The following is a 23,410-nucleotide window of genomic DNA, read 5'->3' on the forward strand; positions in this document are numbered from 1 at the left end:
AAAGCAAATAATCCAATTAAAAAATGGGGAGACGACAAGGGAGGAACAACCTAAGACAGGCATAGTCGCAGGGGGGCCATCAGGAGAGAAATTGGGGACCAACAGAGGGGAGGCTTAGAACCTCACCCCCCGCCCCGTTTTGAGACTTCTGCATCTGTGGATGTTTTGTTGCCCTTGTCTAGCTTGGATTAATACTTAGTCTATAGGCACAGAATTTATCATCTACATTTGCCCTCTTACAGCACTAAATTATGTTTTCTACCTTTATCTTGCATCTACCTATCACTTCAGCATTTTAATAATAATAATAATAATAATAAGGGAGAAATGTGGGATTCACATATAAATCAAGTATAAAAATCAAACGAATAATCATATCTGACTTGATTGTTTATAGTTCATGATGTGTGATCAAAACCGAAAGTTTCTGTGATATGATTGCCCTTGCAGTGTTCACCATGTAAGAACTTATTCACTATGTAAGACCTTGTTCACCATGTAAGAACTTGTTTGTTATGCTTCAGAAGATTGGAGACTGTTGAGATATAGGCTTTGGGTTGATTAATGACTGTGCATTGAGTCCCCTATACAGAATTTTATTGTTGTTAACAATCATTTGATCAATAAATATGAGAGATGCCCTCTCAAAAAAAAAATGGGGAGAGGTGCTGAACAGACAGTTCTCCAAAGAAGAAATTCAGATGGCCAATAGACACATGAAAAGATGCTCTACTTCGCTAGTCGTCAGAGAAATGCAAATTAAAACCACAATGAGATATCACCTCACACCAGTAAGGATGGCCACCATCGAAAAGACAAACAACAAATGTTGACGAGGTTTGGGGGAAAGGGGAACCCTCCTGCACTGCTGGTGGGAATGTAAATTAGTTCAACCATTGTGGAAAGCAATATGGAGGTTCCTCAAAATGTTCAAAATAGACATACCATTTGACCCAGGAATTCCACTCCTAGGAATTTACCCTAAGAGTGCAGGATCCCAGTTTCAAAAAGACATATGCACCCCTATGTTTATCGCAGCACTATTTACAATAGCCAAGAAATGGAAGCAACCTAAGTGTCCATCAGTAGATGAATGGATAAAGAAGATGTGGTACATATACACAATGGAATATTATTCAGCCATAAGAAGAAAACAAATCCTACCATTTGCAACAACATGGATGGAGCTAGAGGGTATTATGTTCAGTGAAATAAGCCAGGTGGAGAAAGACAAATACCAAATGATTTCACTCATATGTGGAATATAAGAACAAAATAAAAACTGGAGGAACAAAACAGGAACAGAATCACAGAACCCAAGAATGGACTAACAGTTACCAAAGGGAAAGGGACTGGGGAGGATGGGTGGGAAGGGAGGGAGAAGGGGGGGAAGAAAGGGTGCCTTACAATTAGAATGTATAATGGGGGGGCACAGGGGGGGCTGTGCAACACAGAGAAGACAAGTAGTGATCCCACAGCATCTTACTACGTTGATGGACAGTGACTAATGGGGTATGTGGGGGGGACTTGTTGAAGGGGGAAGTCTAGTAAACATAATGTTCCTCATGTAATTGTAGGTTAATGATACCAAAATAAATAATAAAAAATAAAAAGTTAAAATAAATAAAGGTGAATTGAAGTTATTTTTCAGGTAAACAAAAACTGATAGAATTTGTTGCCAGCAGAACTGCCCTAGAAAAAATGCTAAAGCAAGTTTTGCACACTAATGGAAATGTTACCAAGATACCTTTTTCTTTTCAGCAATGTGTTCTGCTCCTTTACTGCTTCCTTAACCCAAAGATGAGTTCTCAAGAATGGTGTATTTCTGCCTACTACTACTCACCTCCCACTCTCACTGACATTCATCCAAAGCAGTAGATTATACTATAAATGTGTTGTGATCCAGTTAATCATTGCATTTCCCCAAATACAATGTTGTCCACTTCAATACTTACTTAGCGTTTATATTGAAAACGGTTCTTCACAGTCACATTATTTTTAGGGTTAACTGTGCATATGCAATGCTCTCCTACAGAGATCTCTGTTGTGTTTAATCTGTTTGTTCAATCAGAGTCCTGTTGTGATTATTTTGTCAGGAAGGGTAAATTAGTAATATGTTCTCTGAATCTGTGCTCATGCAATATTTTTCTTTCATCCTGATAGGGGACTGAAATTTTGAGTGACTGCAGGGTTGTTCATCCCAAACACATCCTCTGTGTTGTGTATAGATTTTATTTTACTGTGTACTAACTTTCATATATTTTGACTTTTCACTTTCATAAATATTTTTTCTGAAATTTTCTTTTTCAATTAAGGAATACAATAATTTTACCAGAAGAAAAAAAACAGATGTCCAAACAAATACTTGTACACAAATGTTCATATCAACACTTCTTTTTTTCTTTATTAAGGTATTATTGATAGTCTTCTGAAGGTTTTGTATGAAAAACAACGTGATTACATTTACCCATGTTATCAAGTCCCCACCCATACCCATTGCAGTCACTGTCCATCAGTGTAGTAAGATGCCACAGATTCACTATTTGTCTTCTCTGTGCTACACTGTCTTCCCCGTGACCCCACACACACCATGTGTACTAAATATAATATCCCACAATCCCGTTCTCCCTCCCAACCCATCTGCCCTGCCCCACCCCTTTCCTTTGGTAACCACTAGTCACTTCTTGGAGTCTCTGAGTCTGCTGCTATTTTGTTCCTTCAGTTTTGCTTCATCGTTATACTCCACAAATGAGGGAAATCATTTGGCACTTGTCTTTCTCCTCCTGACTTCTTATTTCACTGAGCATAATATCCTCCAGCTCCATCCATGTTGTTGTAAATGGTAGGATTTGTTTCTTTCTTATGGCTGAATAACATTTCATTGTGTATATGTACCACCTCTTCATTATTCATTCATCTACTGATAGACACTTAGGTTGCTTTCGTATCTTGTCTATTGTAAATAGTGTAGTAATAAACAAATCTGAGAAGTTGTATTCTTTGGGTAAATTCCAAGGAGTGGGATTCCCAGGTCAAATGGTCTTTCTATTTTGAGTTTTTTGAGGACCTTCCATATTGCTTTCCACAATGGTGAACTAGCTTACATTCCCACCAGCAATATAGGAGGGTTCCCCTTTCTCCATATCCTCACCATCATTTGTTCTTCTTAGTCTTTTCAATGCTGGCCATCCTAATTGGTGTGAGGTGATACCTCATTGTGGTTTTCATTTGCATTTCCCTGATGATTAGTGATGTGGGGCATCTTTTCATGTGTGTGTTGGCCATCTGAATTTCTTCTTTGGAAAATTGTCTCTTCATATACTCTGCCCACTTTTTAATCGGGTTATTTGTTTTTTGGGTGTTGAGGAATGTGAGTTCTTTATATATTTTGGATATTAATCCCTTGTCCAATATGTCATTTACCAATATATTCTCCCATTCTGTAAGATACCTTTTTGTTCTGTTGATGGTGTCCTTTGCCATACAGAAGCTTTTTAGTTTGATGTAGTCCCATGTGTTCATTTTGGCTTTTGTTTCCCTTGCTAGAAGACATCCATTCAGGAAAAGTTGCTCATGTTTATATTTAGGATGTTTGCCTATGTTTTCTTCTAAGAGTTTTATGGTTTCATGACTTACATTCAGGTCTTTGATCCATTTCAAGTTTACGTTTGTGTATGGAGTTAGACAATAATCCAGTTTCATTCTCTTGCATGTAGCTGTCCAGTTTTGCTAACACCAGTTGTTGAATAGGCTGTCATTTCCCCATTGTATGTCCATGGCTCCTTTATCATATATTAATTGACCATAAATGGTTGCCTTTATATCTGGGCTGTCTAGTCAGTTCCATTAGTCTGTTGTTGTGTTCTTGTGCCAGTACCAAATTGTCTTGATTGCTGTGGCTTTGTAGTAGAGCTTGAAGTTGGGGATCATAATCCCCCCAGCTTCTTCTTCCTCCTCAGGTTTCTTTGGCTATTCGGGGTCTTTTGTGGTTCCATATTAATTTGAGAACTATTTGTTCTAGTTTGTTGAAGATTGCCATTGGTATTTTGATAGGGATTAAATTGAATCTGTAGATTGCTTTAGGTAGGATGGCCATTTTGACATTAATTCTTCCTATCCATGAGCATGGGATGTATTTCCATTTGTTGGTATCTTCTTTAATTTCTCTCATGAGTGTCTTGTACTTTTCAGGATATAGGTCTTTCACTTCCTTGGTTAGGTTTATTTCTAGGTATTCTTTTTGATGCAATTGTGAATAGAATTGTTTTTCTGATTTCTCTTTCTGCTAGTTCATCGTTAGTATATAGGAATGCAACAGATTTCTGTGTATTAATTTTGTATCCTGCAACTTTTCTGAATTCATATATTAGATCTAGTAGTTTGGGATGGATTCTTTAGGGTTTTTTATGTACAATATCATGTCATCTGCAAACAGTGACCGTTTAACTCTTCTTTACCAATCTGGATGCCTTTTATTTCCTTGTGTTGTCTGATTGCTGTGGCTAGGACCTCCAGAACTATGTTGAATAAAAGTGGAGAGAGTGGGCATCCTTGTCATGTTCCCGATCTTAAAGGAAAGGCTTTCAGCTTCTCGATGTTAAGTATGATGTTGGCTGTGGGTTTGTCATATATGGCCTTTATTATGCTGAGGTACTTGCCCTCTATACCCATTTCTTTTGAGAGTTTTTATCATGAATGGATGTTTAATTTTGTCAAAAGCTTTTTCAGCAACAATAGAGATGATCATGTGGTTATTGTCCTTTTTGTTGATGTGGTGGATGATGTTGATATATTTCTAATGTTGTACCATCCTTGCAACCCTGGAATAAATCCTACTCGATCGTGGTGGATTAACTTTTTGATGTATTTTTTAATTTGGTTTGCTAATATTTTGTAGAGTATTTTTACATCTATGTTTATCAGGGATATTGATCTGTAATTTTCTTTTTTTGTGGTGTCTTTGCTTGGTTTTGATATTAGAGTGATGCTGGCCTCATAGAATGAGTTTGTGTAAGTATTCCCTCTTCTTCTACTTTTTGGAAAACTTTAAGGAGGATGGGTATTAGGTCTTCGCTACATGTTTGATGAAAGTCAGTGGTGAAGCCATCTCATCAAGGGGTTTTGTTCTTAGGTAGTTTTTTGATTACCAGTTCAATTTCGTTGCTGGTAATTGGTCTGTTCAGATTTTCGGTTTCTTTCTGGGTCAGCCTTGGAAGGTTGTATTTTTCTAGAAAGTTGTCAATTTCATCTAGGTTATCCAGTTTGTTAGCATATACGACTTTTTCACTGTAGTCTCTCAGAATTCCTTGTATTTCTGTAGTGTCCATAGTGATTTTTCCTTTCTCATTTCTGATTCTCTTTATGTGTGTAGGTTCTCTTTCTTTCTTGATACTTCATGCAACTAATAGGGAGAAAGAAGCAGGAGTTGAAGTATTTGTATCAGTCTTGCTAGGAGTTTATCTATTTTGCTTATATTCTTGAAGAACCAGCTCTTGCTTTGATTGATTCTTTCTATTGTTTTATTCTTCTGAATTTTATTTATTTCTGCTCTGATCTTTATTATGTCCCTCCTTCTACTGACTTTAGGCCTCATTTGTTGTTTTTCTAGTTTCAATAATTGTGAGTTCTGTTTCTAGTTTCATTAATTGTGAGTTTAAACTCTTCATATGGGATTGTTCTTTCCTAAGGTAGGCCTGTATTGCAATATACCTCCCTCTTAGCACCTCCTTCGCTGTGTCCAACAGATTTTGTGGTGTTGAATTGTTGTTGTCATTTGTCTCCATATATTGCTTGATTTCTGTTTTTGGTCATTGATCCATTGGTTATTTAGGGGCATGTTTTGAAGCCTCCATGTGCTTGTGGGATTTTTCATTTTCTTTGCATAATTTATTTCTAGTTTCATACCTTTGTGGTCTGAGAAACAGGTTGGTTCAATTTCATTCATTTTGAATTTACCAAGGCTCTTTTTGTGGCCTAGTATGTGATCTATTCTTGAAAGTGTTCCATGTGCACTTGAGAAGAATGTATATCCTGCTGCTTTTGGGTGTAGAGTTCTGTAGATGTCCGTTAGGTCCATCTGGTCTAATGTGTTGTTCCATGCCTCTGCCTCCTTACTTATTTTCTGTCTGGTTAATCTGTCCTTTGGAGTTAGTGGAGTGTTGAAGTCTCCTAGAATGAATGCATTGCATTCTATTCCCTTTTTAATTCTGTTAGTATTTGTTTCAAATATGTAGGTGCTCTCTGTTGGTGCATAGATATTCATAATGGTTACATCTTCTTGTTGGATTGACCCCTTTATCATTATGTAATGTCCTTTGTCTCTTGTGACTTTCTTTGAAGTCTATTTTGTCTGATACAAATACTGCAACTGCTGCTTCTTTCTCCCTATTAGTTGCATGAAATATCTTTTTGCATCCCTTCAATGAGTCTTTTGTAGGCAGCATATAGTTGGATCTTCTTTTTTTATACATTCAGTGACTCTGTATCTTTGGATTGGTGCATCCAGACCATTTACATTTAGGGTAATTATCGATAGGTATGTACTTATTGACATTGCAGGCTTTAGATTCATGGTTAGCAAAGGTTCAAGGTTAACTTCCTTGCAATCTAAGAGTCTAACTTAATTCACTTAGTATGCTATTACAAACACAATCTAAAGGTTCTTTTTTCCTCCTCCTTTTTCTTCTCTTCCAGTCTTTATACATTAGGTATCATATTCTGTACTCTTTGTCTATCCCTTGGCTGACTTTGGGGTGGTTGATTTAATTTTGCATTTGCTTAGTAGTTAACTTCTACTTTCTATACTGTGGTTTTATTACCTCTGGTGACAGCTATTAAACCTTAAGAACACTTCCATCTAGAGCAGTCCCTCCAATATACACTGTAGAGATGGTTCGTGGGAGCTAAATTCTCTCAGCTTTTGCTGATCTGTAAATTGTTTAATCCCTCCTTCAAATTTAAATGATAATCTTGCCAGATAAAGTATTCTTGGTTTGAGGCCCTTCTGCTTCATTGCATTAAATATATCATGCCGCTCCCTTCTGGCCTGTAAGGTTTCTGCTGAGAAGTCTGATGATAGCCTGATGGGCTTTTCTTTGTATGTGATCTTATTTCTCTCTCTGGCTGCTTTTAATAGTCTGACCTTATCCTTGATCTTTGCCATTGTAATGATTATATGTCTTGGTGTTGTCCTCCTTGGGTCCCTTGTGTTGGGAGATCTGTGCACCTCCATGGCCTGAGAGACTATCTCCTTCCCCAGATTGTGGAAGTTTTCAGCAATTACTTCCTCAAAGACTCTTTCTATCCCTTTTTCTCTTCTTTTTCTGGTAGTCCTATAATGCGAATATTGTTCCATTTGGATTGGTCACACAGTTCTCTCAGTATTCTTTCATTCTTAGAGATCCTTTTTTCTCTGTGCCTCAGCTTCTTTGTATTCCTCTTCTCTAATTTCTATTTCATTTATCATCTCCTCCACCATATCTAATCTGCTTTTGAAATCTTCCATTGTATGTTTCACTTCTGATACTGTGTTCTATAATGATTGGATCTCCGACCAGAATTCATTCCTGAGTTCTTGAATATTTTTCTGTACCTCTGTGAGCATGTTTATGATTTTTATTTTGAAATCTGTTTCAGGAAGATTCATGAGATCAGTTTCACTTGACTCTTTCTCTGGTGTATGTATGATTTTGCGTTGAACCAGGTTCCTCTGACATTTCATATTTGTATGTGGTGCCCTCTAGTGCCCAGAAGCTCTACTCACTGGAGCTGCTCAGTCCCTGGAGCAATGTCGGGGGTCTCAGGGGAGCGGTGTTCCTGCCTGGGGGGAGGAAAGAGCTGTTTTCTCCTTCCCGGCTGCTATGTCTGTCTGCACTGCCAGAACCAGCGAGCCAAGCACACAGGTATAAGCCTCTGTGCTTTACGTTTGTAGCTGCTGTAGGCAGGGCTTTCCTCTGGCTGGCTGATGCCAGGGCAGAGTTTGCTGATTGTGAGTCAGGTGCGGGCTGGCTGGGAGGAAGACGCAGCAAGCTGCGTATCATGGAGGGTGGCCTTGGAGCCTTTTAGCTAGCCAGGGGGCTGGAGTAACTGAAGATCGTGAAAGTTCCCAACCTGCTGGGCAGAGTGCACCTGAACAATTTTTTCTACCTGTCCTTTGTCCTTAGCAGTAAGCTCTGTGCAATACTTGCCCCTTTAGCAGTACTTTTACTGTTAGAAAGTCTCTCAGACTGCCCTCCTTTCTTTTGTTCCAGAGCAGCTGAATATGGATCCCTGTTTTCCAGAAGTGGCTGGAATCTCAGTCTCTCCTTTTATTCTGCCTGTCTTAGCTTTCCAACACGTGTAATCACCACAGCACCATGCAATGTAGGTTTGTGCTCCCAGGGCAAATCTCCAGAGCTAGTTGTTCAGCAGTCCCAGGCCTCCACTCCCTTACTGCTCCATTTTCTTTCCTTCTGCCAGTGTAGTGGGGTGGAGGAAGGGCTTGGGCCTCACCGAGTCATGGCTTTGGTACGTAATTACCCTGTTGCATGATGTCTATTGTTTTCTCCAGGTGTATGCAGTCTGGTGCAGCCTTCTTTCCTGTTGCTCTTTCAGGATTGGTTGTATTAATTATATTTTTGTATTATATATGGTTTTAGGAGGAGGCCTCTCTCTCACCTCTCATGCCACCAACTTTAATCCCCTCCTATCCACATCCATATCAACACTTCTTAAGAGCCAAAAGATCAAAACAAGTGTTCATCAGTGGATGAATGGATAAAAGTGGTATATCCTTACAGTGGAATACTATTCAGTCATAAAAGGCAATAAAGTACACACTTATGGTACAGGATTTTGAGGATAAGTCTCAAAAGCATTATGCTAAGTGAAAGAAACTAGACATTAAAGGTCACATTGGATGTTTCCACTTATATGAAACACCCAGAATAGATGACTCTATAAAGACAGATTGGTGATTGCCTGGGGCTGGAAGAACAGGAAAACAGGGATCGACTGTTTAATGGGTACAGAGTTTTATTTTGGGGTGATGAAAATGCTTTGGAACCAGACAGAGGTGGTGGTTGCACACATTATGAAAAACTAAATGCCACTGGGTTGCTTTCTTTAAAATAGTTAATTTTATGTGAACTTCAATAAAAGAGATGGTTGATTGGTTTTGTGTACTCTTCTGCAAGTAAGTTATACTTAAGTTTGGAATACTTTTGTGTAGTGGAAAGAGCATGAGTTTTACCAAACACTGTACTGACTTTTAAACATACCTAATCTCATTATTTATTTTAAGCAGAGCCATTGTTGGGTATGGCACATAGTAGGACCCAAATAAATATTAATCCCCTTACACAACTTGAAACTTTGTGCTGTATGACATTCCATGTCTTTCAGGTCCACAGAATTCCTTATAGTGCTCACTGTCTCTCTAGTCCCATTTGGCACTCAACATGCACTCCCTTCTCATGATTGGTACCATTTAAGTGCCTCAGTTTAAACTTATAGGGAATAGAGATCTTTTCTTAAACTTCCAATGAATCCCACAGCTTGTGTGTGTAATCAGGGTCCTAGCTGGAAACCATTGCACAAATTAGGATAATTTGGGGACAATGTAATGTAAAATTACAAAGAAGGAAGAGTGTAAAGAAGCCACAAAGAATATTGCAGTCCCCCAGTACCCACAGCTGTTGTGGCCACCTCTACACCTGAGAGGTTGAGAGGAGGGAGCTGTTATATAGAGAGGATTCCCTCTGTGAGAGCGGTGATTTTGATGTAGTGCATTCAGGACAACTTCCTGAAGCAGGAATCAGGATCTGGAGGGAGGACATCAGATATCTGATCTGGTACAGTGTACAATAGCTTTGATTCAGAGGAGGGTGGGAGTAGTAAGCCTCTGGGAGGGAGGAGAAGGAATGTAGAGCCTACGGGGTGCTGCTTGGCAATTTTTTCATCCCTGAGACCACAGGACTAGTAGCTCCTCAGTTCTCATTTTGGGAATATTCTTTGTCTCTTTGAGCTTATTTTTCTTCCTTCTGTAAGTTAAGGGAAATTAGTTTAATGATGTTTAAGGTCCTTACCACGGTCATAGCTACTGTGACAAGGTCCTTAGATCCATGATCTTTAATTCTGATAGAGAAAACCTTATTTTCACCTTGCTTTTTAAAATATGTTAGTCTCTAGGTGTTACAAACAGATCTGTACGAAAAATATGTTCAGACAAAAGGTCTTAATGCTTCCTAACTAGTAAGTGGAGTCAAACTAATGAGGTTGCAGAGTAAAGTCATAGGTAGTTAATTACCACAGGCTTGGATAAAATTAACCTAGTACAAAGTTTACAACTGTAATAAAGTTATCTATCACAAATTTTTAACATACTGCCTTCATTTTATATTGGAAAAACAAGAAGCAACTCAAGCCATTCGAGTGGCCGCACAGCCGCTGCCCTTTTCACCTCTCACTTGGATTCTAACATTTCCCCCTGTGACGCCGGAGGTAGCTGGCTGGGGAAGGCACCAGATGCCAGCCCTGCTGCGGGTTGAGAGACAGAGGCGCGCGGCCACCCGGAAGCCCGGGTGGCGGCGCACAGGAGCCCAGCCCTCCTGGACTGGAGTCCGGCCATGGGCGGGGCCAGAGGCGGGGCCTGCGGCCGCGGGAATCCCAAACCCTCCCCTTTCTCCACCCTCTGCTTGTCGCCATGGCCCCCGCACTGCTCCTGGTCTCCGCTGCCCTCGCCTCTTTCATCCTGGCCTTTGGCACCGGGGTGGAGTTCGTGCGCTTTACTTCCCTTCGGCCACTTCTTGGAGGGATCCCGGAGTCTGCTGGTCCGGGTGAGCGGGAGGGATGTAGGATGAGCTCTGGGGTAGGGAGGTGGAGCCCGAGTGGACAGAGCGAGGCGGGGCCTGGGGACAAATGACAGCGGGAGTACGGGAGTGGGAACGAGAACCTTGAAAGCCGCCGAGAAGCTGCAGAGAGACTACAGGGCTAAATTAGGAACTCAGGGGTTAGCGGTTCGGAAGGGTGAGAGTGTGAGGACGGAGTAGGAGAGAAAGAGCGATAAAACAGAGTATTCGAAGGAAAGTGCTTTGTGGAGAAGACCGGAGGAGAGTTCAAAAGATGGAGCAAATTTAGCCAACCGAAATAAAAGAGGGACAATCCAACTGGTGGCCTCTCCATCCATGCCTTTTGTGACTACCCAACATGAATCCTCTTCCCCAGCTCTGGAGGAGGCCTGGGGTAAAGGGAAGAAACAGGGAATGGAAAAGTGAGGTGGGCAAACCTTGAGAGGAAGCATTAAGGCTATTGAAAGCATTAAGGGTGTCCTGGGGCCCCAGGAGATGAGGATAAGTGAAAGTTCCCTACCATCTTCTTTATCTTTTGTCCCTCTCTTCCCCTCCCCCTAGATGCCCACCAGGGATGGCTGGCTGCCCTACAGGACCAAAGTATCCTTGTCCCCCTGGCTTGGGATCTAGGGCTCCTGCTATTATTTGTAGGGCAGCACAGCCTCATGGCAACTGAGACAGTGAAGGCATGGATGTCCCGGTACTTTGGGGTCCTTCAGCGGTCACTGTATGTGGCATGTACTGCCCTGGCCTTGCAGGTATGAGGCCTTGGCAGCTGAGTTCCCAAGGGAAACAGTCTGTGGGAAGGATGCCTTAGATCGGAAGGGCAAAGATCTTAGGCATCTTGGGAAAAAAGTGGGTTTAGGATAACTGAGGATGTTCAGGACTTGAAGTTCAGCTTCCATTCTTTTACAGCACATACCCTACTTTTTATCAAGAAGGGCATACATTCCCCAGGCATGATATATGAAGTGTGCATTGTTACCTTTGCAACTTTGTTCATGTTGTCCTGCTTGAGATCCCCTCGTTTGCTCTTCAGTCCTACCCTTTCCTCAGAACCACTTGCCTAGGTCTCAGAAAAGGATTCCCAATTCACACTCATCAGTCTTTCTCAGTGGGTGCTTGGCATAGGCCACTTTGTGTACCTAGGTGGCCACCCCTTCTGTTCTGTAAGTCTTCAGGGTAGACACAGGTCATCCTTACATCCTTGGGCCCCCACCCAGCACCCTCCACATGGTGAATATTTAACGATGCTTGTCGTAGAGGTAGGGAGAGCCACAGGCCAGCCTGGCGTCAGCAGCCTCAGGGTCTAGGTCTCCCAAGGGTGGGCCAGGATACCCAGCCCCTCATCTTTCCCCCAGCTGGTGATGCGGTCCTGGGAGCCCATATCCAGAGGCCCTGTGTTGTGGGCAGCTCAGGCAGAGCCATGGGCCACCTGGGTGCCACTCCTCTGCTTTGTGCTCCATGTCATTTCCTGGCTCCTCATCTTCAGCATTCTTCTCGTCTTTGACTATGCCGAGCTCATGGGCCTCAAACAGGTGAGTCCCAGATCCTCACCTGATGCTTTCCAGAACACTGCTTTCCCTTCCATGGATTTCCCTCCACCTCCCCCCATGGTCTTCACCTTCCTTGCTTTTGACTCCCTTACTTCCCTCCCTCTCTTGTAAGAGTCTTCCTTCAGCCCTTCCTCAAAGGCTAGAAACCATGGGCTTCCTGGCCTCTGGAGAAGGACCAGAGATGAAGGTCAGGAGCCATATCTCACAAGGGCCTGAGTTATAGAAGAAACTTTCCTGGAAGGGAGGAAAAGGGTGGCTAAATTGTGAAAAGGGACTGACTCCACTGCTAAGCTGTTCTCCCTTCTAGGTGTACTATCATGTGCTGGGGCTGGGGGAGCCTCTGGCCCTGAAGTCTCCTCGGGCTCTGAGACTCTTCTCTCACCTGCGCCACCCAGTGTGTGTGGAGCTGCTGACAGTGCTATGGGTGGTGCCTACCCTGGGCACTGACCGCCTCCTCCTTGCTCTCCTCCTTACCCTCTACCTGGGCTTGGCTCATGGGCTTGACCAGCAAGACCTCCGCTACCTCCGGGCCCAGCTGCAAAGAAAACTTCGTCTGCTTTCTCGGCCCCAGGATGGGGAGGCAGAGTGAGGAGCAAACCCTGGTTCCAAACCCCATACTTCTCCCTCAACATCCCAATCAGTTAACTTCCAGACCCTGGCAGCTTCAGACCAGAGGCCCAATTCTAAAGCTGAAGGGGCTATCCCTTCCCCTGATTGAGCCACCACTTCCAGGGTCCAGCTCCACATCCTACATTCTGAGTTTCAGCTACTGGACTCCAAGGTCTATTTCTCACCAGCCAGGAAGAGGGGTGGCGAATTTATCTGCCTCCTTATAGTTTAAGGCTTGACCCCCTCCCCACCACCTCCCACCTAACAACCTCCTCATAGGGACATGGGTCTAGCCAGACCACTCCCTGGCACTGTTACTTCCCTCTGAGCCTCAGGGATCTAACCCCCACTCCCCTGCCCCCGCTGCACCTCCTTAGGCCCAGGGACCTCCTTAGGCCCAGCCCCCGGGCTTGGTCCTGCAACTTCGTTGAGAGGATCCTCTCACTCTGAATTCGGGTGTCTAAGGGTTCCCTGGTTCCCACCTGTTGGAAGGAACACGTGCTGCAGCATAATAAAATTCAGCCAAATTTTTAAACAAAAGGCATGTAGTCTGTCGGTGTTTTCCCAAATTGCAGGGTTGACTTTGGAACGGAAGGCAAGTTGGAGCCTGGGCGAGCCGAACTCGAGTCTGGGCAGCCACCGCGCCCTCTGGCGACCGCTGGGCGGCGGCCACTCCCCGTGGACCTACCCCCACTTTCCCAGAGCAGCCCAGTCTCCCTTCCTCCAAATCTCCCAATTTCCCGGCTGCAGACCAGGGACCCATGGAAGACAGGTTGCACTTAAAAAGAGTGGGGCAACGGTTCTGGTACGGAAGCGAGCTTCCAAATCCATGGCTTCCGAGCGCCTCTCCTGTCGCCCCGCTCCACACGGGTTCTCCACAGCCTGGCGGCGGCCTGGACCCCACAGTAACAAAGGCCGTCCCGGGAAGGCAAAAGCGTGGGGAGGGGCGGCAGGATGGGAAGGGCGGGCCCCGCTCGGAGCAGCTGCTGCTTCCTCCCCAAGTCCCTCGAGGGGCCTGAGTCACGGGCCGCCGCCCAGGGTCGGCGAGATGGGGGCGGAGGTCTGGACACCTGGGTTCTCCAGAGCAACCGGCAAGGAGCTTGGTGAGGGGGCCCCGATAAGGGAGAGCGGAGAGCCAGGGGTCGCGGCCGGAAAGGGTGTACGGGAGCCCAGTCCCACGCGCGGACGCAGGGAGCGAGGCCCCGCCCCCTTCCCGGGCCCCGCCCGCGCCCCCTTCCCTCTACTCATTGTCCTCAGACAAAGCGGTCGCGGCCCCCGCCAGGCCCCCAGGTCTAGGTCTCGGTCTCCCTCTTTGCTCCTCCAGGGCTCCCTCTTCTCCCCCTCCTCCCTCCTGTCTCCGGATCTCCCTCGATCCCTCTCTCCTCCTCTTCCTCTCCTCTCGGGACCCCAGGCTCCCGCGCACCCCTCCCCTCGGAACCCCTCAGCGTGTAAGTTGCCCGAGGGGCTACCGGACTTGGGGAAGGCGGTGTCTCCTCTCTCGCTTCCCCGCTCCCGTCCTTGCCCCAGACCTTGGGCTGTCTCCCCTTTGTGCCGAGATTGCCTGTCCGTGCGGTCACAGGCGGGGTGGGCATGGCTGGCTATGTCAGGGTTCCATGAGAGCGGAGACCCGCGCACAGGACTCTCAGACTCCGGAGAGAAGAGACGTGGAGCCGGTCCTCCGTACGCCAGGGTCCCGGGCACAGCCGGTGTGGGAGGCAGGAGGTGGAGACGGGACGGGGTCGGGGTGGACGCCAGGGTTCTGGGAACGGGCTGGCAGCCCAGACACCCGGGTTCCGAAAGTCCCCGGGGAAGGGTATTTCCCCCGACCCGCTTTGGGGCAGAGTGCGGAGCGGAGGGGTGGGGGCTGGGGGGCGGGAGAGGCGTGTTCCGAGCGGAGCTGGAAGGGGACCGGACCTCTGGGGCCCGCGCCGAGGAGCGTCAGGCTGCTACTGCCGAGCTCCCTTCCCTCGGCCCGCTGCTTCTCCCGCTCCCCCTTTCCTCTCCGCTCTCCGTCCGCTCCTCCCCTCCCGACACCCACTCAGGCCCCACTGCCCGCTCTCCGGCGGGATTCCCTGCCGTCTCTTCCCACTCTCACCGCCCCTGGGGGGAGGCCGGGGCCACTTCCCCTGAAAGCTGCCTCCCTCACCCTCAGCCTCTCTTCTGTCTTCTCCCTCATGCCAACTTCTCTTTTCGCCCTTTCTTCTCACATCCCTGGGACTGCCTCTGATACACACTAGTCCTGCACTGCCAGATCCGACTCCCGCCTCTTCTCCCTGTATCTCCACTTTTCCTCTCACCTCACTCGCCCCCACAACTTGGCCTATAGCTTTTTCTTCAGTTTCTCAGTTTCCCCGTCCTCTGCCTTCCCTCCTCTTCCTCCTTCCGTCTGCACCCTCAGCCCCTCTGCCCTCTCTGTGCCCACCTCTCCCCCTCCACTTCCTCTCCTGCCACCCCTAGTTTCATCCCCTGGGCCTCTCTGGAGCCTCTCCTTCCTGTTCTCTGCCCCCAGCACTCCTCACCTCACCTCAAGGCAAGCATGGCCACCATCCCTGATTGGAAGCTACAGCTGCTAGCCCGGCGCAGGCAGGAGGAGGCGATTGTTCGTGGCCGGGAGAAGGCTGAGAGGGAGCGGCTGTCCCAGATGCCAGCCTGGAAGCGGGGGCTCCTGGAGCGCCGCCGGGCCAAACTTGGTCTGTCTCCTGGGGAGCCTAGCCCTGTGCCTGGGACTGCAGAGGCTGTACCTCCAGACCCAGACGAGCCTGCGGTCCTCCTGGAGGCCATTGGGCCAGTGCACCAGAACCGATTCATTCGGCAGGAACGCCAGCAGCGTCAGAGTGGAGAGCTATCTGCAGAGAGAAGGTCTGGGCCTTCCGAGACCCGGGAGCCGAAACCTAGCCCTGCGGTGATGCGGGATCAGAGCCCCAAAGGAACAGCGTCAAGAGAAGAGCACCTTAGTCCCAGGGAGGCCAGAGAGAGGAGGCTGGGAATAGGGGGAGCCCGAGAGTCCAGCCCCAGGGCTTCAGAGGCTCTGGACTGGAGGCAGAGTTCAGGAGAGGCAGGAGACTGGAACTCCAGGCTGTCAGAGGCACAGAAATGGAAGCTGAGACCCAGAGAAACTCCAGAGCAGAGTTTGAGACTGGCGGAGCCTAGAGAACAAAGCCCCAGGAGAAAAGAGGTGGTGGAAAGTAGACTGAGCCCAACAGAGTTTGAAAAAGAGAAGCTGGACCTGACAGAGGCCCATAAATGGGGGTCTGACTCCAGAGAGTCTCAGGAACAGAGTTTGGTACAACTGGAAGCATCAGAGTGGAGGCTGCGTTCAGCAGAAGAAAGAAAAGACTGCTTTGAGGAATGTGGGAAAAAAGAAGAGAGACCAGTTCCAAGGATGGCCACACAACTGACTTCAGGGTTGTTAGAGACCCTGACGAGGGAGGCTCCAGATAGCAGCTGTGGAGGAGTGGACACAGCAGATCAGAGGCCCAACCCTGTGGAGGATGACGAGAGGAGCTTGAGGCTGACAGAAGGGTGGAAATGGACCCTGAACTCTGGAAAGGTTCGAGAATGGACACTTAGGGTGATAGAGACTCAAACTCAGAAACCAGACCCTGCAGAGTCTGCTGAGAAGCGTCTTGAGCCTCTTGGTGCAGAGGCTGGAGAAGGGGAGGTTGAGAAGGGGGCGGGGGATCAGGGCAGGCCTCTGAGCACCCTACAGAACCGCTGCTCTGTGCCCTCCCCCCTCCCACCAGAGGACGCTGGGACTGAAGGCTCTAGACAGCAGGAAGAGGAAGCCGGGGAACAACGGCCCCCAACAGCAGCCCCTCTGTCTCCCCGACCCCCAGCCCCACCTGCCCCCCAGCCCCCTGGGGATCCCCTCATGAGTCGTCTGTTCTATGGGGTGAAGGCAGGGCCAGGGGTGGGGGCCCCACGCCGCAGTGGGCACACCTTCACAGTCAATCCCCGGCGGTCCATGCCCCCTGCAGCCCCTGCCACCCCGGCCACCCCAGTCACAGCTGATGCTGCAGTTCCTGGGGCTGGGAAGAAGCGGTACCCGACTGCCGAGGAGATCTTGGTGCTGGGGGGCTACCTCCGCCTCAGCCGCAGCTGCCTTGTCAAGGGGTCCCCTGAGAGGCACCACAAACAGGTAGGGAGCAGCCAAGCCAGTCTTCTGAAAAGCCCACTTGTCAGTTCTGACTCCTGTCTTTGTCTTTTTATACCCCTGTATTCTTGTATTCCTCTGCTTTTTCTTGATTAATTCCTGCCACCACCCTTCCTCCTCTGCACACACATTCTTCCTTCTTGCAGCCCTCCATTAATTTCCAAGCCCCAAGGATCCTGCCCGGCAATCAAGGGCTGTCCCAGGGTGTGTCTCTCTCAGGGTGTGCCCAGACTGCTCACTCACCCTTCCCTCAGGCAGTGAGGTGCACCCCCCCCCACGACCCCCATCTCTCTCCTTCCTTTCCTGAATCTGTGACCCAACTCAGCCCATCTGGTGGGAGTCCTTGGATCTCAAGTTACCAGGGTGAAAGCACTTTCAGCCTTCCAGGGGTGAGAATGGTGAGGCAGAAAGCCTGGGGAGGTGAGGGGGTGGCTCTGAGGTTCTAGAGAGAAATGGCAGGGAGGAGTGAGTGGAGGAAGGTCTCACAGTCTCAAGGAGGAGGTGGGCAGAGCTGAGTGGGGACATCCTAGGGTAGAGGGGGAGGGGGAAATGGTACAGGGCTGGCCAAAGCAGAGAGAAGGCTTTTGAACCCTGATTCTGCCCCATACACACAGAGGCCGTTTGAAGTAGGTGACCTCCGGGTTGCACACCCCCAGCTGGGCCACTGCTTCAGACAGTGCTCCCTTCTCTCGGGACAAGAAAAGCCTTCTCCTCTCCCTGTCCTTCCTCCCTGGTCTTCCCCTCCCCCTAGAACTGGCTCAGCATTTGGTTTTCCCCTCTCTTCCTGTCATCCTGATCTCTCCCTCCCCTTGGGGTAGAAAAAGAGAGAAGTGAATTTGGAGGAATTTAGCTGAGAGCAGGGAATACAATGGGAGTTGGGGATAGAGGTGGGGGCAGAGTCAGGAAACGGTTAGAGGTTGAACTGGAAAAGGGGCATTCAGTGATATGGGAGCAGCCAGGCTGATTTCTCCCCCTGGCCCTGGCCCAACCCCTTCCCTACACACCTATTAGTTTACAGCTTAAAAATCTGTAAGCAAAGAGAGTTCCCTGGACCTAGCACATCTTCCCAGGGACTGCAAAAGCCCTTCCTAGTCTCCAGTCTTCATCCCATGTGTGATGTCCTTAGATGTGTTTTTGTCTTCAATGCCACTGGGAAACCACAGGAACCCAACACGTGGGTTAATCCTGGGGGCCTCTTGATCCCCAATTCATCTTCATGTGAAGCTTAAGCTCCTATCCTGGAGCCACTGAATTTGAGTTTATTCTGAGACCTCTGTCTACTACCAGCCCCTTCCCCTTCAGGCTGGAACTGCCAAGGTGAGGTGCTCAGAAAAGTGTACTGCTGAGGTTGGCTTATACCTTTGGGGAGCAACAAGCAGGGAGAAGCATGAAGTTTAGGGCCCAAAGTCTGGGGATGATCTGAGTGCAGAGCAGGATCTGTGAGGGTAACTATACCTAGGTCAGGGAGCAGGGGAGCCGGAAGCAGATCGCCCAAACAGGAAGCTGGTGTGGAGGCCGGAAGGCTGGTGGGGCTGAGTGGGGAACGCTGGGCCTTGAGTATGCCAGAAGTGTGCTCAGGATGTGGTGAGAGAATAAGGAAGGCGCTCTGGGTGTGGGGGTGGGGAGAGGCAGCTCATAGTTCTCTAGACCCAGACACCGCCTACTCTGCTCTCTCTCAGGCCACTGTGCTCTCAGCACCCTCTTCATCAGGCACTGGTAACGCCCTGTTCAGCCCTGCCCAGCCCTGTCCCAACCATAGCTCAGGGGTAGGAAGATCCCACTGCCCATCCCACCCCTGTCTTCCCTAAGTAAGTTTGGTTTGCAGGCTAATTCCATCAAACGTATCCCTGCCAAGGGAGTCCATGGTATGGGCTGTGGCTGGTGCCCTTCCCTAGAGGCCCTTCTGGCTGAAAGACCCACCCCTCCCCTCTCTGGCCCCCTTGTGACCTTATATAGCTGATGGGAGACGAACGAGTGAGTCACCCCTACCCTGCACTCCCCCCAACTCGGATGCAGGCTGTGCATTCCTGAGAAGTCCAGTCAGAAGTTGGGGATGGGAGAGACAAACATGGACTGAGAGCAAATAAAATGAATCCATCATCAGTGGATAGTAAACTGTGGAGCTTTTTATCCCAGAAGGGGATATGAAAAGAAAACAGAAATGGGTTCCCAGAAGTTTAGGTAAATCAGTCAGTAGCAGAACCAAAAGTGGTCCCTTTTGAGAAGCTGGGATGTAAGGGGTCTGGTAGCTGCTCAGTTCTACTTGCCAGTTCACAGACAGACTGGGGGCTAGTGTATAGGCTGGGTTACCTCCCACCTTGTTCCTCAGTGTTGGTCCTCTGTTGGGATTTCATCTGAGGTCTGGACCAGCCCTTTGTTACCTCTTGTAGCAACTTTATGTGTCTAGGGATAACTCAAGGCTGTCACATAGGATGACAAGTAAATACACAATAATAGTAAGTAAGTCCTCTAGTGGGTTAGAAAGGTAAGTGGTCACGGGGAAAAAATTATAATAGGGATAAGTAAAACCTAGAGGACCAGGAGGTGGGGAGTGAATATGACATCTTTATGAGGGTGATTAGGAGAGAGAAAGCCATGGGGATATTTGGGGGAAGAGTGTTCCAGGCAAAGAGAACAGCCAGCACAAAGGCCCTGAGGTGGCAGTGCCCCTGGTGAGCTTGGAGGAATCACAGCTAGTGTGGCCGGAGTGAAGGAGGATGCCTGAGATGTGAGTGGGGAATGGTACATTGGGAGTACCCTGTAGGCCTTGGTCAGGCTCTGGCTTTTGCCTCCAGTGAGATGGGGAGCGCCAGTACAGGGTTTGTAGCCAAGGAGAGACACATACAGTTCTGAGTGTCAGCTTCCCATGGGACCTACGTGTCACATACCATATAGCCCTTAGCAACAACTGTCCGACCACCTCCTGGCTTCTCTCTTCTCACACCCTAGTCCCTGTGGAAACTCAGGGATGAAGAGTGCCCCAGTTCTGTCTCCCAAACAGGCACCAGGGAAGGCCTGAGTAGGTCATATGGACCTTTCCAAGTAGTTCACATGGAATCCTCCTGTTTGTCTCCTTAATCACTTTGCCTCCCAGGTTAATCCCACCCTGTCCCTTCCCCTGAGCTTCTTAGGAGAGCTAACGGGAAGGGTAGAAAGGCAGTGAGGACCTGCTCTTAGAACTATGTGTTTATGAAGGACTTTCTGCCCCCTTCAAATTCCCTCTCTGGTCTCTGCATGTCCCTTCTGCTGCACTCTCCACCCCAACCCTGTGTTTGTGTGGACTTTCCTCTCTGTCCTGTCACCTCCCCCATCTGCACCTCTCAGTGACTCAGGGACTCTTCTCCCCAGTGTGTGTTATGGGAGAGTCTTCATTTCCTCTGGGCCTTTCTATTGGTGTCCTCTTCTCTACAAGGCCCTAGAGTCCCTTTGTTCTTAGGTCTACTCCAGCTACAGGAAAGGAGTGAGGGGAGCAGGAGGGGGCAGGTGTCCAGGGTCCTGGGTTTCCCAGCAGGCAAGGGGCTGAGAACAAGGAAACCCATGTTTCTGATCTGTGCTTTTACCTGGGACTATCTTCCCATCCAGCAATTTTCTGCCAGCTCAAATCTCACCTCCTCTGGGAAGTCTCCTTGATTGCTCTCAGGACACCCAAAGATTCAGTTCTGATCACAAGAGTTACCTCCATGCATTATAATTTCTTTTTACGCTTTTTCCTACCATACTCTAAGTAGGAACCTTACTCAGTTCTGCTGAAGGGACCTCTGCCAAAGCTCAGGCCCAAGTGGGATGTTTTGGGAACGATATGATTAAGGAGGGGAAATCTGAAAATGGAGAGCCAGTATCGAAAGTAAAACTGGATCCCAGAGTGGCTGGGGAGGGCCAAGTCACTGGGGTGCCCAACTCCAGCCCCCACTCCCCACCTAGCATCTGCTCCCCTGTGGCTTCCCCCCCCACCCTTCCCCCGCTGACCTCTCCTCCCCACTTTCTCTCCTGCTCTCAGCTCAAGATCTCCTTCAGTGAGACAGCACTGGAGACCACGTACCAATACCCTTCTGAGAGTTCGGTGCTGGAAGAGCTGGCCCTGGAGCCTGAGGCACCCAGTGCCCTCTGCTCCCCTGCTGCCCAACCCGAAGACGAAGAAGACGAGGAGGAGCTGCAGCCAGAGCTCCAGAGCGGGCTGCGCACCAAGGCTCTGATCGTGGGTGAGCAGGCTCTGTTGGCCCCAGGACGCCCTCTGGCATTCAGGGAGGACACTGTGGCCCACTGCAGGTTCAAGGTGGTGGTCCTGGAAAGCGAAGTGCACATGGGGTCTCCAGATTTCAAAACCAGGAACTCTTTCTAGCGCTTTAGTGTGATTAAAAACACAAGGTTTGGGTCAGACAAAGTTTGAATTCCATCTTGTCGCTTACTTGTGGTTTGACCTTGGGGAAGTCACCTGACCTCTGGCCTCAGTTTATAATTTATGAAATGAGGTCATTCATAACTACCTCCTGGAATGTTGCGAGGATTAAGTAATTTTTGTGAAGCACATAGAAACTATGGCTGAACATCAAATTACTTAATCACTTGGGGCTATCATGAGATTAAATGAGTTATAAGAATGCTTGGCACAAAATGTGAGTCAAACAAGTGATGGCTGCTGTTACTGGTGATGACAAGCAATGAAGACATGGAAGATAGCATAAGACTTCTGTGTGCCAGCTGCCCTGCAGTGCGGGGAGCAGTGGGAGGAGGCAGGAGGCAAAGGTCCTCACTCATTCTCTATCATTAATGTCTCCTCTCCCACAGATGAGTCTTGCCGGAGGTGACCCTCTTCCAACACAAGGAAATACCTCCTTTCCAGAACTGGAGATCCTGGAGACTGGAAGATTCAGAGCAGACAGAACCTGAAAAGGAGCCTGGCAGGGAAGGGCAACCAACATCTTCCAACTTGCTTTCCTCACCCTGTTTCTGGGGGGCAGAGCCAACCGCTCAATTTCCACCGTCACCTAAGGGTGGGAGTGCATCAAATGTGCTAGTGCCTCCTAGGTGATCCAAGAGTGAGCGCCAAGTCCTGGGGAGGAGCTCACAGTTCATAGGGGGTGGAGATGGAGCACTCCCTCCATCTCCAAGGGCTGGGTACACTCTCCTTACAGCTTTCCTTGACTCCCTACCATCCCTGTAGTGGCATCCTATAGTGTAGCCCCCCTGGGGGCTCTCAGGATTTAAGCACTCATCTCCCTGGGAGACTTGGATCCCACTCCATTTATAGGCACCTCTCCCTCCTGTTTTTCTTAGGTCACTGTCCCTTTGTTTACAGCTTCTGTCTCCTCTTGGACCACAGCCTGGTTTACAAACCCTACTATCTCCTAGCCCCACCTGCCAAAGTTCCAGGTTTACAAGCCACACTTACCTGCTGTGTCCAGGTGGAATCCTCTCCCCTGTCCTCTGCTGTTGCCTCATTGGAAGTAGCCTGGGGCTGTGGCTTCCTCCACTTTTGCTCAGTATTACTGTGCCTCAGTTTTCCCCAAGAGGGAAGGCTGGGAAATCTTAACTTTGTACCCCCATCTAGTTATTTAATTCTGTTCTTCCTAGTGGTTCACAGTTGAATTGAATTGCAAGGGTGTCCAGTGACTAACCGGCACCTCAACTCTCCTCCCCCATTCCTCCTTCCTTACCAATTGCCTGTTGTTGTTTTTTTAACTTTCTGTAATACAATGGAGCTCTCTCCAATTCTCCCTGATGCTTCTTTTTCTTTAGAAAAAAATATTCTTGTTGGGGGAGGCTCTAGGTTCCTCATTCCAAGCCTCTCCCAACTTCCTATTGGCCACTAAGAAGTGGCCATGGCTGTGGGAGGGAAAACGATAGGGATGAACCACACTGACATGTAGAAAGGACTCTGGGAAACCCCTGCACTGCTTTCTTGAAGGACCAGCAGGAGAAGGACTGGTAAGAGGAAGGACAGGAAGTAACCTCTATCCTGGGACTGCCATGAGGGCAGACTATGTCAGCTGGGTTTACTGAAGCATCCCTCCCCATGCCTGGCATCTAATAAACACAAAATTATTTCTAGAATGAGTGACTGAACAAATAAATGAATAAATGAAAAGAGCTAAAAAATTGGAAGAAGATACTCTGAATTTAAAGATTCCAATATTCAGAAGCATGGGGCAGTGCAAGTGACCGTTAGAGTGTGACTCTGGCTAATCCAGGGCATTTACTCCAAGACTCAGGAGCATAAATAATAAATCTCTTGAAACTGCTGCAAAATATGGAGTATATACAGAAGT

General features: G+C 48.1%; 2 protein-coding genes across 6 annotated transcripts; both read left to right on the forward strand.

The window, feature by feature from the left end:
* The first annotated feature begins 10,667 nt into the window (after nucleotides 1-10,667).
* NRM (nurim) lies at nucleotides 10,668-13,531 on the forward strand. Of its 2 annotated transcripts, none has more exons than XM_036875400.2 (4): nucleotides 10,668-10,814; nucleotides 11,388-11,584; nucleotides 12,188-12,364; nucleotides 12,690-13,531. In XM_036875400.2, exons 1-4 carry the CDS (start codon nucleotides 10,682-10,684, stop codon nucleotides 12,969-12,971), a joined length of 789 nt encoding a protein of 262 aa, XP_036731295.1. In that variant the 5' UTR covers nucleotides 10,668-10,681; the 3' UTR covers nucleotides 12,972-13,531. The 2 variants fall into 2 exon arrangements, with proteins under 2 accessions (XP_036731295.1, XP_036731294.1); XM_036875399.2 differs by having other exon boundaries at nucleotides 12,895-13,531.
* Nucleotides 13,532-13,957: 426 nt separating this feature from the next.
* Nucleotides 13,958-22,858, forward strand: PPP1R18 (protein phosphatase 1 regulatory subunit 18). 4 transcript variants are annotated; one of them, XM_036875390.2, is made up of 4 exons: nucleotides 13,958-14,094; nucleotides 15,501-17,129; nucleotides 21,142-21,343; nucleotides 21,930-22,858. In XM_036875390.2, exons 2-4 carry the CDS (start codon nucleotides 15,528-15,530, stop codon nucleotides 21,947-21,949), a joined length of 1,824 nt encoding a protein of 607 aa, XP_036731285.2. In that variant the 5' UTR covers nucleotides 13,958-14,094; nucleotides 15,501-15,527; the 3' UTR covers nucleotides 21,950-22,858. The 4 variants fall into 4 exon arrangements, with proteins under 4 accessions (XP_036731285.2, XP_036731287.2, XP_036731286.2 ...); XM_036875392.2 differs by lacking the exon at nucleotides 13,958-14,094 and adding an exon at nucleotides 14,308-14,439; XM_036875391.2 differs by lacking the exon at nucleotides 13,958-14,094 and adding an exon at nucleotides 14,544-14,671.
* Nucleotides 22,859-23,410: the final 552 nt, after the last annotated feature.

Source organism: Manis pentadactyla, chromosome 16, assembly GCF_030020395.1.
Source record: "Manis pentadactyla isolate mManPen7 chromosome 16, mManPen7.hap1, whole genome shotgun sequence".
NCBI classification, from domain to species: domain Eukaryota; kingdom Metazoa; phylum Chordata; class Mammalia; order Pholidota; family Manidae; genus Manis; species Manis pentadactyla.